Genomic DNA, 16367 nt, shown 5'->3' with positions numbered 1-16367 from the left:
GGCAGACCGTGGCTTTCTGATTGAGGAAGAATGTCGAAAACGATCAATTCTATTAAACATTCCTCCCTTCATGAGGGGAAGGACTCAGCTCAGTGTGGAGGACGAGAATGAGACAAGAAGGATAGCGAGTGTGAGAATACTCATTGAGAGAGTTATAAGAAGAGTTAAAGGGTTCAAAATCCTCAGAAAGGTATTTTCAAATAGCATGTCTTCGGATCTCAATAAGGTGTGGCACGTTTGTGCTAGACTTGTTAACTTCACTGGGAAACCCCTTTTGGATAAATGAGCACAAATGTGCAGAAACTGAAGGACATGTACAATGTTGTAAATAAACCAATAAACTAGAAAACTCCTCTTTAATCATTTCAAACAAACATAACTTGCATACACATACAGCTATAATGACCTAGAAGAACAGAAAATCAGTTTTGCATTTTTATGCGCACAACAAAGGCAGGTTTTCTTTTGTTTGGTCTCACAAAATGGTTTAGTCGCAGTTGGAAATGAAAGGTTGCAGGTACATGTTGTAAAAGAATGCGCAGCGCTCGACTAGCTCCTTAAAATATGCTGGGTCGAAAGGGACTAGAACCTGCACACACTTTTCTTTGCTGAACACAAAAAGAACACACGACTTCATCGATGTGAGTCCCATTTGCATTTGCACTTGTGTGTAGTATTTACTGCTACACTTCAGGCATCCACTGCGGAGTTCGGCCTTGCAAAATGTTTCCAAATTTAGAGGACTTTTAATTTCAATTAGCCTTTCATCACAGCAGAAGCACGAGACAATGCCATCAGGGCTTGCACCGAGGAAAGGATAACTGCTTTATAGGAACAGTCCAGTCTGCTTCACGTCAATATTGATGTGGCATGCATTTTCTGTCTTGAAAGTTTCACGTGCTTCTCTCTCACACAGAATGCCCCTCTCCATTGCGAAAGTTGGTCTGTATTTCTTCGTGCCCATAAGTGTACTGATAAGTGACCGAGGGTCATGGGGACCAGTTTTCTTCCTGCAAGTGTTCACCCAAGTGTAAACCCTATGTGCCACGGAAGCTGTGATCACGCCTTGTCTATATAATGTTGCCAGAGAGGGCACACGCTTTGCAGTCTCGTGGCCTTTTCTATGGCCAGAACTTCAACAGGAGTGTATGGAATCACAGGAAGCTTGTTTCTCACTTGGTCTAACCATCGGGGTGGCAGGTTTTCTGTAGTTTCTGTGCCAGAGCTTGTTTTTTCTTTTACTTTGACAGGTATAAAGTCATTTGATTCGGGCACATCTGCAAAGCAGTTGAGACCACTTTCTTTCAGCTTGATGTGAAGGTTCACTAGACTTGAAGTACGCAGTCTCAAGTTCTCATCTCGAAGTGATAACCATGCTGCTCGTCTCGCGTGACGCTTTGGAGCATCACTTATCCTTTGGCATGTGTCCTTGCAAAACACTAAGTCACCAAAATGCTCACTAATACGTTTAGGGTCTCTCCGTCTGTACCACTGTCGCTCTATTTCTGTACATGCATGTGCTTCAGGTACGTAGCGCAGATCATATTGTGCAATGTGTATTAGTCCATAGAGAACGCAGCAGATATGTTTGCATACTGATCCCTGTCCAGCAACACACAAGCAGTGTCCTGTGACAACCTCTCCGTCACACTTTGAGATCTCAGCAGTAGCTACATACTTAATGTTGCATGACATTGATGCCCTGACTTCTGCACGAACAATTGTCAGAGCACATTCCCTTCTTGAAAACTCCAGTTTCTCAAGATGACCCGAAGTGAACAGGCGCAGGCCAGCATCTCCATGTCTCTGCGCACCTTTTCCTTCAATGTACCTGAATGAGAAAAAAAATATCAGCATATGTGGGCAGAGGCCTCTTTTTGCGAGGTAAATATAGTAGCATTGCAGGCTGCAAAAATTTTAAGAAATAATAAGGAAGCAAAATGTTGTAACAGTGAAAGAAAGAAAAAAAAGGAAGTTTGGTACAAGGCCTAGGTTAAGCCAGTTACAGCCACTGTTACAACTGTGGCGGATCACATTTCTGTTGTGTGTGCGTGCAGCAGAGACAAATCAATACTACCTTTCCAGATGTGATTTCAACACTAATAATGCCCAGATGTGGCATATGCTTTTCCTACTTCACGGAGATAATTGTCTCCTGAATGTTTGTTTGTTCTGTCAAACATACCTGTAAATATGCTCCTTCCCAAAGAATGGGTTTAATGATTTCGTTTCTCGTGTCCATTGGTCGTCGTTACGCTCCCTCAGTCCAGTTGACATTTTTCGTTACCTGTAAAGAAAACTTTGAAATCACTTCATGTCTTCACGTACAGACAACGCCTATAAAGATAACGTAGCCTTTACATATGAAACTCCCTCATTTAGGTTTTCGAAGCTATGTACGACGACTGATTTTGCAAAGCTGACGACCGGCTGGCTAAAGGTCAGTTTAGGTGAGCTTTAGATCGTTCTAAGGGTTCCACATATACAAAAAGCGAGGCCGTCACCGTGAGTAAGACGCTAAAACAGTTAATATCTGTCACATAACACGTGAAAGCACAAGCGGAGCCCTCCTTCGAGCTGGGCGGACAAGATAAATCCGACGCGTGTACCTCATGCCTCGATATTGGGCAATCATGTTTACGTTCCATAAGCCATTTCTGCAGCGTTATCCTCCAAGCGCTATTCTTTCACAAACAGAAGTAACACACCGCGTGAAACAAGAGCGGCAGTAAGCAACGCAATGATACGCCGACAGCGGCTCCTCTTATTCGTGTCATAAGTAACGAACACCGCAGTCACATGCGATGCAGCGTGCAGATACTTACATGACAGGTAGAGCTTGTCAAGATGAGAGGGGAAAGCATAGGACGACGCAAAGGCGAAGGGAAGAAGAGTAGAACCGTAGAACAACCAGATGTTCGTCCCATGTTACGATGGAGCGCGGTGGACTACAGCCAACATGGCGTCCAGCTACTTCCGGTGTGCGTGCGCTTGCGCAGATCGCGCCATGAGATCGGCCTATTCCATAGGTGGGGAATAACGCGTTACAAAGTAGTGCGTTACCGGTAACGCGTTACATTCGAGTAGTGAAATATGGTAACGCATTACATTTGGGAGAAAAGTAATGAGTAACGTAACGCCATTACATTTTTACTAACTAACGCGTAACGGCGTTATGCGTTACTGCGTGTTTGGGAACATTGCTTCATCGTCTAAACTTGAAAGCTTGACCGAGGACCGTGCCTGTAGACTCCGGGAAAATCTCCGATTTTTTCTATTCATCTTCAACAATGACAAGAAGGTCACACGGCACCCGCGAAGAACGCAAAAGGACTATTGACCTACCCTGGTTCAGATGTCACCTTTGTTTACCACATCCATTTTTCACTCCCTTTGGTATTTTTCGGATGAATGGGGTAAAAGCGACAGAAAAATATCCTCTACCGTCTGAACAAGTAACAAAGTACGAAGGGATTCGCTGTTTGGATTTATACTGTGTGAGATAAAAGGTCACCGTCTCTGTCAACCTTGACAAGCAGCACGCACGTGTCATTAGGAGTCTGCTCAGCCACACAGATGAAAATTTTGAGCGTCAACTACTTCTGCGTTGCAATAAATCATACATGCGTTTTGTTCATGCGTGACCCTTGTTTGTGCACAACATTGCGTGTATTGATCTGCGGAACGCACTTGTGTGATTCAACCGAAAATGGTACATATTATAAGGACAACTAGCGAAGTAATGCAAAAGTAACGGCATTACTTATCAGAAATAACGGCGTTAGTAACGCGTTACCTACTATCGCAACAGTAACGAATAACGTAACGCGTTACTTTTTGAAAAAGTAGTGAGTAACGGTAGTGCACTACAAAATAAAAGTAACTTCCCCACCTATGGCCTATTCCCTGTCCTATAGTAGTGTTCAACTTAAGAAATAAAACAAACCTAGTTCGTCAACTACATACGCCATTAGGGATAAGGAGACGCAATAGTGCCCTAGGAGAAATACTGCAGGGCCACCATGCGCCATCAGTAAGGGAGTAGCAGGGAGGGCTCGCATAGTGTCATGCGGCCAGTCTTAACAGCCAATGCGGAATGATGGATTCCATTATCTGGCGCAGGAGGAAGCGTGACCTCTCTGTGTCCAGCCATCCTATCTGCGGTGCAGTAATATTTTGAGAGCTGACGGACTATATTTATTTTCCTTCTTAAGTTGAACACGACTATAGTACGGTGGTTCCGGGTATACCAAAGGAAAATCAACAAAGCGTGACATGCAATCGCTTCATTGTCGCATCCTGTGGCATCCAATCGCATTGCGTCGCTTCATTGACCCAATAGTTATTAAATGAGATATCATTTATTTAGCGCACTTTCGGGCTTCGGTAAAGCATAGCGTCAGTGGAGAGGGGCACTCTCATCATGTGCGATGTACTGGGCATGTGCGATGCGTTTGTAGAGGACGATACTCTTCCTCTACATGAGCCCCGACAGGCGATGATGGTATGCCACGGAGAGGCGATGACGGTGGCCTATCTCCATGGCCGCGCCGGTGGAACTGAGGCAGGTGCTCCAGGCGCGTGGCATTCTTCGTCGTTGTCCACCGGCCGCTACATCACTCCCCCCCTCAGACGCGGAGCGGCGATAAAGCAGATGATGTCCGCGACTTCACTGGAGGAGGGCAGCGAGGGCGACCGTGGTTAGCATATACGGTTGAACAGGATGACGGCACGGCAGACGGTGGCGAAGCATCACAGCTGATGAGTAATCAGATCCGGTAGCCCGAGAACAGCGAGGAAACGAGTGAGGCGCTGGGGAAGTGGAGGTCCTGGGAAGCGGCTACCGGCACGGAAGCCGAAGCTCTGAGAGTCCCAGAGGAGGAGAGGGTGAGGCTGTGGGAGCCGTTGAGAGACGCCGAGACGCCGGCTGAAACGGCAGAAACAAATGGGACAAACGTGTAGAGGACGATACTCTTCCTCTACACGTTTGTCCCATTTGTTTCTTTACTGCGCGCCGCTGATAAGAAAAGTTTTGGCGGGCGGGGATTTAGCAGATTGAAAGTTCTTGACGATAGCGGTCCCCAAAACACGATAAGCCCCGATTTATTTGAAATGGCTCACATCTGTTGTAGTTTGAAAGCTTCTTTTATTTAGTAAGTGTAGTAGGGATGTGCCCAATCGGATCCGCGAATCCTCGAATCCTAGGCAGGGATTCGAGATTCGGGAATCCGAATCCCAGTGCCCAAAACGGCGAATCGAATCTTTCGAATCCACCAACCACGTTTGTTTCTTTCTTTTTCAAATTGGCGCCTCCGGAGTCCGCCGAAAGCCTCATTGACCGACGGGTGTTTTCGTGTTTTCTTGTTTGTTTGTTTACATTGCTCGAGACTGAAAGAGTGGGTGGGGTAAGTTCTGATATGTAACTATTCTACTGATACTGATAAGTCATGTAACCGGCACACGCATCAAATACATTATGTATTGAGAAAAAACATGTGTAACATGGTATAAGCATATGAGAAAAATTTCGCTATCAAGCGCAACCTTACTTCCCTGAAAACGGTGTCCTCAAACAAACTTTTCTGCGAGATCATAATAATCGAACCCTGGCCCAGGACAGTAGCAATATGAGGGAGGCAACTGGTAAACATTGCTTCCAGCAGCGTGCGTCGGAGATTTGCGGTGCACGTTAAAGAACCCCAGGTGGTCGAAATTATCCGCAGTCCTACCCTGCGGCGCGTGCAGCATGCAGTCACACAAGTGCGGTGGACTCACATTACGTATGGTGGTGGCGGTGATGGTGGAACTGCTTACCATAGTCGGTCACGCTAAGGCGGGCAACGTCACGACTATCGCAAAGGGGATCGTGCACCCTCGGCCGACTTCACGGGGAACTGTGCCGACATTTCTCTTAAAGCGTCTGAATAAGACTAGGGAAAATACACAGGCAGTAAAGCCGGCGCCCGGATTCGAACTAGGGTCGCTTCCCAGTCTCGGCGGGGAATGCCATCATCACCTTACATGTAAATCTACGCTCAATTATTATTATCAAATCATCTAACAGAACAACGAGGTCTGGATCGACATGGGCGCGGGATCGGAATGTATGGGGAATCAGAGGGAGAGATGTTCAACGCAACTACGGATGTTCTAGGCAGTTAGAAGAAGAAGAAGAAGAACTACCGGTTGCGTACCGAGCGCTGGAGGAGGTCAACATTAGCATTTAGAACATTCGCTATGAAGAAACCCCAGCAAAGGCGGAGCTGCTCCGGGGAGAGGGAACGACAGTTGGAAGAGCGTATCTTCAAGAGTGCCCTCATCAAGGTATCTGTCTGGATATAGCTTCCGATATACTGTCAGTGTATAGGAAGCTATGGTCTGGAACAATTTGCATAAATGTCCCGCGCGTAGCATTGTTGTGTTCTCTTCGCAATACGGTTCCAGATCACGGAATAATGACAGTCGTTGCACAAAGGCTGAACATCCTAACGGGAAAAATCGAACAGCGCACGCACTCGGATTCCTGTTTGGAAGAAAATCAGGCTGTACTATAGTAATGAAACTGCTGAGGCGGTGGCTGTTTAAGCCGCTTTTCATCAGGTTTGGTTGCTTCAGGTTAGGTTAGGTTAGGTTGGGTACGCGCGAACGCTCCAGGCGGTGCCAGAATTATACGCCATCTCTGTGTCGACATTAAACAGGTTTTAGAAGACATTGACATAGCTTCCGGGTTACGTTATTTCGTATTTGACTTTTAAAAAGAGTGCATATTTCGCTCTATCAACTTCAACAGAAATTCATCAGTCATCCTTGTGTGCATAGTATACAGTTCCGCATCTGAAAAGATGCAGTTCTGTATCGTGAAGTCATTTTTTTTTTCCTCAGCGAAATGGAATGAATTCCGAAAAATATATCTCATGTTACCTCTAGGGCAGCAACTAACCAACGAAATGAAACAAGAATGAACGCCGTGTGCTGTGTGAAACAGATTCAAAATAACTTTCATCGCCGGCGTAGTTAAGATGGTCCGCCATGTTTACTCAAGAGGCAACGGCACTTCGGCAGCGCAGTCTCTTACCGACCCCCCCCCTCCCCCCGCCCGCCAAGGCGCTAGACGTGCCTAACTTGAACTAACCTAACTGAGGTTTCGTAACCTAGTAGAATATATACAATTATTCTCTACCTTTCACAAGATTGCGGGTACTATATCCCTTAAGGCCGTGTCACACTGCGGCAACGCGACACCGATTTCTGTCCAACACTGTCGGCGAAGTTGCTTGTGTCAGCTATCGTTGTCGTCCTAGTGTGGATGTCAAAATCGTGTCGGCCGACGGTCGTCGGCGTCGTGTTGAAATCTGTAGTCGGTCGATAAAAGTCGGCCTAGTGTGACATGACCATAGTGTAGGAAGGGAGTTGCCTCAGGACAGAAGCCGCCGATATTTCGAACAGAGATTTTTCGATATTTCCGCCGATATATCGGCGGCTTCTGTCCTGAGGCAACTCCCTTCCTACATCTCTACCGGTTCGCTGGATTTCTACCCATGACCATAGTGTGTGCGGCAAGGCTGTCTGTTTGCTGGAGCGGAAGTGCTTCATGTGGTGCTATGCAGACGCGTCTAAAAATGTTCTAGGCTACACAATTCTATAATTCATACATTTTCCAGTTCGGCACGTAAACCTCCTTTCACTTGTACGCAATATTTACATTTGAAACGCTTACCTAATTTTTAAGTACCAGTAGTCCTGATACTGAACTGCGCCGGAAGATAACTTATGGCGAGCTACCATTTTCCTGGTGGTCGGCGAACTATGAATCGATGAGGGGGGGGGGGGGGGGGGGCGCTGTCGTTTTTTAACATGAAAGCGTCACGATCTCCGATTCCTTTGCTTTGATTTATTTATTCCATTCATTAGTCATTTATTATTAGAGGGTAAGTGCTCGCTGTCCGCCCCGGCAATCGAATTTGCCTGCGCCGCTAATCATCTTCGGCGCTTCCATAGATCTCTCGATAACTACGAGGCAGACTTTGGGGGCCTTGGGTGAGGCTCTGGAACTGAGGCTTGTTTCAGCATGCCCTCGCTAAACAGTTCTGTATTATTTCAAGCATCGAAAGTCTGGCGCTTATGCTCGCCGTAATGGATTCATAGTCATCTATTCTCCTACGCAAGTTGACTCCTAACTACAGTGAATCCAAGTAATCGACGTAGTCCGTTATAACATGTTGAAGCAGCATATGTGCAACATCTGTAGTAGTCAACATGTGCAACGCCGCAACAGATGCTTCCTTACCATCGCTTTTTTTAAATTCCAACTGCACTGTTCCAAGAGAATTTCACAATAGAATTTCACCGCGTAACACGTCGAAGATTACTGACTGCGCAGAATGATATCGCTCCTAATTGGTGGAAATCACGCGTCCTATATCTGTTGTTAAAATTACCGTAACTGCACATGAGTTACAGAAAGCCGTACGCTTCCCGTTTTCAATAAATCAGGGGAGGGGACGATGTTATTGTGGATGATGGATAGATAGGAGCATGCTGTGAGGTGAAGTACTATCTTAAGAATGTGCACAAATGCAACCTTTTTTGTTTGTTACCTGCGGCAATGTAGAACGAGTTGCTCCTTGTAGTATGTACGAGATTCGATGACGTATAAACCATGATTTCTGTCCCTGCATCCAGTGGTACAAGCAGATGAAGCGCAGCACAGACGATGAAGCTCAACTGCTCGGTGCAAAATCTGAATGCAGTCGGCAAGATGAAGAGACGAGCCGTGCAGCTCCGACACCACCCGTCATCAAGCCAGCTGTTCATCAGAGGTGAGCCCGCACACAAGCCACCGAGCTCACACGGTGGACGAACCACCGCTGAACTCAGGCATATTGCCTGGGACACGGTTATCTTGCTTAGCAGCCGTTTGTTGTCTTGCATGACGTGGTGGAGTTCGACGTGCGCGGGGAATATCCCTTTTTGTTGCAATTAACATATATACAGAAAGTTTCACAAACATGCGTGCACGTCATGTTCTGTGAAATCGGGGTGACGGAACGGTGTCACTCGGGGCCATGGTTGGCAAAGACCGTTTCGTTTTACATGGACCATGAGAGGATATTTGACAAGCCCGCGATCATGGTTAGTTTGTTCCCCTGAACTAAAACATTCACTCTGTGAAATATGAAGTTGAAAGTAGTTCAACTAGCGAAGATACTCTGTATTAATATATTAACCACGGGCGTGAACAGCAGCTGCTACGGCCCGCCTCCAAGGCGAACTGGCCGTGACATCATACACAGAATATGTTGCCGATTCGTGGACGAGCTTTTGCGAGCAAACTGCAAAATTTGCAAACAAGCATGCATACTTCGCCATGAAATATGTTTTAATTTGACCTGGAGACAAGATTATATCTAACCGTTCACATAGAATCCTACAAGAAATGTAGTATAGCCGTTGACTGCCAGCGTGGTTATCGGAGCACATTTTCCTCTTTGAACTTCTTCGTCAGAACCACGGTCAGAACATACCTCCGTCAGTGAGATTTTACGAGCTGCTGAGTACCGAATGATCCATTGACTCTGTGTGTGTCGCATAATATCTTCCTCCATTGCTGACAATTTGCCTTTCGCCATATTTCAAGTGATTTCGACGGCAGATATACGACGTCGTTGTTGTCCAAACCGAAACCATGCACCCACATGGTCCCGCGGGGTGTCTCCTCGTCGTTCACAGTTGGCTGAGAGAATTGGATGGCGATGACGTAAGCCCGCTTCGAAGGCATATATCCAGCAGTCACGCCCTGCTATTTTTGTCTGATAACTGCGCCTCCCTTGTAGAGAATACGGTTAAAAGTCGATGTGCATGTGCACGACAGTGAGGGATCACGAGAACGGTTTCCTGCAGAGTACTCGGAATTCGCGAAAATGATTTCATGGTCCCTTTAAGACTGCAAAGGCGAATTCAAGTGTTCATTTCGTGGCTTGCAGTCGGATATTGCTAGGTCACTGCCCGCGCTGGATCACGTGACCGTTGCCACCCGAACATGAGTGCCAATAATCTAGCGGTTTTAGTGGCTTGGATCACGCTAGGGGCATCGCGGTCGCTCGTCTGCGGGTTCCGTCGTCTGCTAACTCATGTGAAATTCAACGTGCGAACCAATGAGGGCCCACGCCACCCTGACGGTGTGGATATGGATATAGTTCGACAGTCCGCTGCATGGTCGCTTCGAGCCCGGGTGTAAAATGTGCTAGCTGGGAAATTCTTGGCGCTCGGAAAGCGCCATGCGATTTCTACATTTTGACCAAGCGAACGCAGTTGCTCGGAATGTGGAAAAAGAAATCCGCCAAGAAATGACCGCGCGAATTCACCATAAGCAGAAGGAATTCAATGCAACACGCCACATGACGCTTTCCATTCCGCCACACTGGTGACGTCAGTGTGATATGACGGCCTTAGGTTGCTGGTGGGATTCCACTTGAAGAATCCCCAAATACTCGAAATGTAGGATAAATTCGGGAATGATCGGGAGGTTGCAATGTAAGAAAGAAATCTTTCATCTCTTTTCTTATATCGGGCAGCTCGCGGATTGGAATATGTCTAGCGGTTTGAGTGACACTCAAAAGTAAGCGGAATTTCATTTGAAAAGCACAGCCTGTAATCGCCAACTGGTTTGGGATTCGACTTGCATTCTGCTGTGAGTAGGCTGACTAAATAGGACCATAGTTTCCTACAACAAGCCCCCGAAATTGCGTCTATAATCAATAAAAAAAAAAGTTTACGTACGCCCACGGATTGTCGCTTTGCAGGAGCATGGAAGGCCTGAAAATACTGAACATACTACCTGCAGGAACTGTCACGGAAAATATTTCCTTTGGGATCCGTGAATTTCCCGAGAAAATTAGTTTGCTACACTCTAAAAACAGAGCTTCAGTGCATAGCACGCTGTGCGCCAACCATTGCCACGAATGACAGAGTTATCGCTTCTGATTCGAGGAGAGAGGGGGGCGGGGCGTACGCCTTTTTGTGTCAATTTGGATATATGGTAATTGCCACAAAAAGGCGTACGCCTCCCTCTCTCTTCGAATCAAAAGCGATTACCCTATCGTTCGCGGCAATGATTGGCGCACTACGTGCCATGCGGTGAAGTTCAGTTTTTAGAGTGTATAATGTGCGCGACGGTGGCGATCTCCCCCCTATTATTCTTCGGGTGTGGTGACATCAAGTGCGTCAGCACTTTTTATTGACTGCCGAAAATCGCCTGCTAGCGGAAGCAACCAGTCGAGGCGCGGGGCGCGGGGCGCGAAATGCAACTCCAAAAAATAAAGGGGAAAAAAAAAAAAGAGAGGAGGCGCGCTCCTCTGCTATTGGGTGATTGACAGGACGTCGTAGACTGGTAGCCGAGGAAAGGAGCATTTGTGGCCCGCGATATTTTCCGGGGTTGTGTTCCAATACTCCGGTAAGTCGACTACGTGGCGGTCTAACCGGAAGTGCAGCCACGTTGCGTTTTGTTCCAATTCCCGCCTAGACTTTCTTCGCCTAGGCCCCTTTCGCCTAGTCTGCGTCGATGCAGACTAGCTATGCGTCTGAGTGGTCGTCGCTGACAGCAGCCGTGAAAATTAATACGCTTGTCGACGACGTCGATGCTCTTATGTCTGGTGCGTTTACGGCGTTAAACAATATGTCCAAAAAAGTGATATTTTATCGAATTTATTTATTGTGCTACCGTAAGGACCCAGGGTTAACACATTGCGGAGTGAAGTGTTCCAAAACGTGAAGAACAGTGCAATGCATGGACCACTGAGGAAATAGAGACACATACGAATGATGGGAACACGTCAAAAAAATACAAGAATCGCGCATTTATTGGAATACTACGCTGTAACAGCAATGAGCTGTGACGGCATTTTTGCCGATCATTGCTAACTAAGGATACTGAGGTCGCTAGGTGTTCTGCACTCTTAGAAATGAACTTCACCGCATAGCACGCTCCTAGCCCACTATCATCTCGAATGATATCGTGATCTTCCCTGATTTGTTGAAAACGGGAGGCGTATGCCTTATTCGTGACAATTATGAACAGCATAAGTGTCACAAAAAAGGCGTACGCCTCTCGTTTTCAACAAGTCAGGGAAGATAACGATATCATTCCAGATTATGGTTGGCTAGGAGCGTGCTATGCGGTGAATTTCATTTTTAAGCGTGTGCAATATAACGATACACAGGCAGAATGCATCGACATGGGAGTTGACCCAAGCAGCACAATGTACTGAAAGTCGAGTGCAATAGGGGTGGAGGGGTAGGTGGAAGGCCTTGAACGAACTGGTGAAGCTAAAGAACATTGATAAGACACATACCGTCCACCCCTATTGCACTTGACTTTCGGTACATTGTGCTGCTTGGGGAATTATTTGAGCGTTTAATCATGAATTACGCGGCGATTAAACCAAATGCGGAACTAAAGTTCCTACGGGCCATGACAGATGGTGATAGCGGCGCCAAGTCCGCAAGTCTGTCCCGAATCTCCGGCGATAAGGTGTCTACCTAGTCCAGGGGTCGGGATCCTTTACAGTTCCAAGGGCCATATTTCAACCCCCCCCCCTTCGTCGACTTTTTTCCAGGGACCGCAGATGAGATTTGAACCCATTCTAAAATAAGTCTAAATTAGCCTGCCGAAATTATTAATCGCTGTTGAATGACAAACTGACCATTTCACAAGTGCAACTGATACTGAAAGCTTGCTTGTTGCGCTCAGAAAGTTATGGTAAGAGAGTACGACAAACACCTTTTCTTAATATTAAGCGTGGGAAAGGCAACACAGAGCGCACACTTTTGCTTTAGGAATTCGCCCAGCTAAACACCGGGATTTTTGTCGTGCGCTCGGTCTGCGCCAGGCCGCAACTGTAGCGCAGCTGGACCGCAAGCGGCCCGCGGGTTCCCGACCCCTGACCTAGTCTACCTAGCTGTCCACTCAGACAGCTTCTCCTGCGCTGAGTATTGGAACAGAGCCCGGGTCTTCCCATCAGAGCCGTTCTGAGGGGAGGGGGGCGAGAAGGGCAGCCGCCCCGGGCGCCTGCTGTAAGGGGGCACCGGATGGCAAGTCTGCACAGCACGGTGGGCAATAAAGCGACAGCCAGCATAACTGTCACCCTCAAACAAAAACATTGGGTTCAGTGTTGCTCCTATAAACTACTGGGAAAAAAAGCAGTAGAAGAAAGGACGGTGTTACAAAAAAGCGGCACATGTATTCTCATCGCAGCACACTAGAATCGTGGGACGGACTACTGCAATTCACACGGATAAAATTTTTCGTTTCGAAGTTGGATGCTATACTGGTGTTAGCTCCATACGGGACACGACTCAGGTTCGGTCAACAACTTTAATTAACTAAGCCCGTACAAACTGTTACAGAGATCACACACTTGCGGCCGCGCTCCACGCTGTCAGGTCGTCATTTTTTTTTTTTTTTTTCCTTGCGTGCGCATCAATGCGCCTGTAGCCTGTCTTCTTTGTCTTCTACACTCGCCCGTCCTGAATTCTTAACGTCCTCGTTAAGAGCACACAAAACAAGAACAAAAGTTTAGGCCCACCCAAAAAGAAGCTCTTATTGCAAGAGGCTCCTCGTGTGGACTCTCATTACCTTCTGAACTGTCATCGTCGTCAAGATGAGATACGGAAGACGTAGTAGACCACGGCTTCAGCTGAGACACATGCACAGTTGTCGCAAATCTACTTCGCGAATGTTGGTCAAGTTCTGCTACTCGATATGTATCTACGGGTAGCACGCCGGTTATCACCAAAGGGCCTCTATATTTCGGCTGAGTTTTTGTCGGCTGTCCAGTGTGTTGCGGGGCGGCTTTCATGAACACTACTTCTCCCACGTCGTACATTCTAGCTGGATAACGGCGGTTGTCATATGCTGCTTTATTCTTTTCTTGCTCTTCTAGCAGTCGTTCACGCACTTCTTAGTTCATTCGGTTCCTTCCAGACATCTTCATCGCCCGTTACTAGTTCTTGCAGAGCAAGTCCATAGAAAGCTGGTTTGTACCCATGCAGCATTTCAAATGGAGTCTTTCCGGTGCTCTTGTTTACTGCGTTGTTCAAGCTGCATTCTGCTCGTTTCAAGTTGGCGTCCCAATCTTTGTGGTCGGGGTCTTTCATAGCTGTAGTGATAACGGGTAACACTGTGCGATTTACCCGCTCAACGTGGCCATTGGCTTGAGGATCACGCGAAGAGTTTAGAACATGTCGTATGGCCCTTGTGAAGCAGAATTCTTCAAATGCCTTCGATGTGAAACAGCTTCCTCTGTCTGTAATAATGATCGAGAGAAGTCCTCTTTCAAGAATGAATTCTTCCAAAGCTCGCAGCACATGCCTAGCTGACGTGTCTCTCGTTGCAAAAAGTCCGGCAATCCAGAAGATGTGGGTTCGAGTCCTACAGCTGGCTAACCTTTTCAGTGACTTTCGTCTTTCATCGTTAATTTCTTAGGCAATTTGAGGCTTTGTATGTATTTGTCCTTTCTATGTCGTTCCAGCCTCAGAACATCAGTTCTCTCTTCCTAAATTAGCTTCCTTGCAAAGGCGTACCTTGGCATGAAAATAAGCCACAGTGCTTTCGCTGCGCTGCTGGACGCGTTCCTGCATTTTTCTCCAACGTTCCGCTGCACGTGTTTGACTGACAAAGGTCCGGCGAAACTTCTCATCAAAGTTTTCCCACGAGGAAATTTCAGCGCCACACGAGCGCAGCCAGTCTTTCGCAGCTGCCGTAGGACGAGACTTCGTAGTCTCAAGACCAAAAGACGCTGGCCACCGGTGCAAAGTGGCGGTTCTCCGCACGTTTTCGATCCACTCCTTTGCTGACGGCGCATCCTCCGAGCCGTCGAAACTTGGCAAATTCTTACTCAGGTCGGGCATCACTTGAAAGGTTGAGACGGCGGACGCCTCTGTCGTTTGCGCTTGCGTCGTCGCCGTTAATCACTCAAGTAAGCCTTTCAACAGACGGTCTTATTCCATGATAACGTTCAGGAGTTCTCTCACACTGACATCACTGCTCCGGTCGGTGGTTTCAGTCGAGTCAGCCCCACGAGGACTTGCGTTCCCGTCCATGTTCTACCCTTAGGCCTCGTTATGCCACACGCAGATTCTGACTTTTCGTACCAGACGCTCCTCTCTCCAGTCTTCGTTGCTCAATCGCGCTTCTGAAGAATGTTAGCTCCACATGGGACACGGCTCAGGTTCGGTCAACAACTTTAATTAACGAAGCCCATACAAACTGCTACAGAGATCACACACTTGCGGCCGCGCTCCACGCTGTCAGCTCGACGTTTTTTTTTTTTTTTTTCTTTTTCGTTGCGTGAGCATCAATGCGCCTGTAGCCTGTCTTCTTTCTCTTCTACACTGGTTTCTACGTTCGTTCTCTTGGCACGCCAAGCGCGCGACTGCGACGCACGTTGCACCAGCAATGGTAAGTCTCGGTCAACTCCCCCCCTCACCCGTCTTCACTTCGGAAGGGCCTTTTGCCTGAAGTAGAAACGCGGGTGGGGGGGGGGGGGGCGCTTCAGGTTTATCGTGCCCGAGGCGGACTTTGACATCGCGACGGCTCTGCCTCCCATGCTCCTTTAAGGGGTTTTGACACATGTAGGGGTTTTGGGATAGATATGAAATACACCGCAAGCACCGAAACCCACGTAAAGACGTGGCATGAACATAGTGGCACAACACGACAAGCGTTCGTCCGGGCCTCTGTCGCGTTGCGCCCCAGTTCACGCTATCAGTTTCCGCAATCCTATCCATCCAGCTAGCCTGGAATGGTTTTTGAACCTAAGCTCGGTCGGCTTTGATGTTTTATGGACGGTATCGCGGGTTATTGCGCAAAACTGCTGGGGTGGAGGTCACGTGCTTGCGAGAACCAATGGACATGGCAGAACCTCTCGCTCCTCTGACGTACCTTGGCCTCCATGTATACCACCAGTCTTCAAAGCTCACAAGAAAACTCTGTGCCTCACTTAGTTTGCTTACCGACCACGTTGGCGCTGTCTACATGGGACAAAAGAGGGTATCTCCCCTCCGCCCTGGCAGCTTTCCTCCAATGTGATTTAAACCGTTGTGTGCACCACTCATGCGTAGTTCCTTGACGCTGCGCTTTCCAGCACGCGTTATATCTCTTGAAATTTGAAGTAGAATAGGAACTCGTAGTAATTTAAACCTTAGTGTCTGCCGGCGGATTTTACACCAATAGATAATCATATAGCAGACGACGATAACTGTCGTCATCACACTATTTCTGTGATGATGACTGTTATTGCTAGAACCGAATGCTCTTCGAAATGGTTGCTGCAAACCGTTATTTTATTACACTTGTCACATTTTTGTCA

The 16367-nt window shown here is 47.4% G+C and overlaps 1 protein-coding gene and 1 pseudogene across 1 annotated transcript in view; one reads left to right on the top strand and one right to left on the bottom strand.

Annotated features, from left to right (window-relative positions):
- Positions 1 to 342: 342 nt before the first annotated feature.
- On the bottom strand, positions 343 to 2964 carry LOC135401012 (uncharacterized; annotated as a pseudogene).
- A 3202-nt stretch (positions 2965 to 6166) lies between these two features.
- Positions 6167 to 16367, top strand: part of LOC135401004 (uncharacterized) — a 31662-nt gene continuing 21461 nt past the window's right edge. The window contains exons 1-2 of the mRNA XM_064633095.1: positions 6167 to 6324; positions 8683 to 8819. Of these exons, the coding sequence (XP_064489165.1) occupies positions 6238 to 6324; positions 8683 to 8819 (224 nt within the window). The 5' untranslated portion in view covers positions 6167 to 6237. The remainder of the gene's footprint in view (positions 6325 to 8682; positions 8820 to 16367) is intronic.

This window comes from Ornithodoros turicata, chromosome 1 (genome assembly GCF_037126465.1).
Source record: "Ornithodoros turicata isolate Travis chromosome 1, ASM3712646v1, whole genome shotgun sequence".
In the NCBI taxonomy this organism is placed as follows: domain Eukaryota; kingdom Metazoa; phylum Arthropoda; class Arachnida; order Ixodida; family Argasidae; genus Ornithodoros; species Ornithodoros turicata.
The sequence above is the reverse complement of the archived record's forward strand: the minus strand, read 5'-3'. Positions and strand labels throughout refer to the sequence as shown.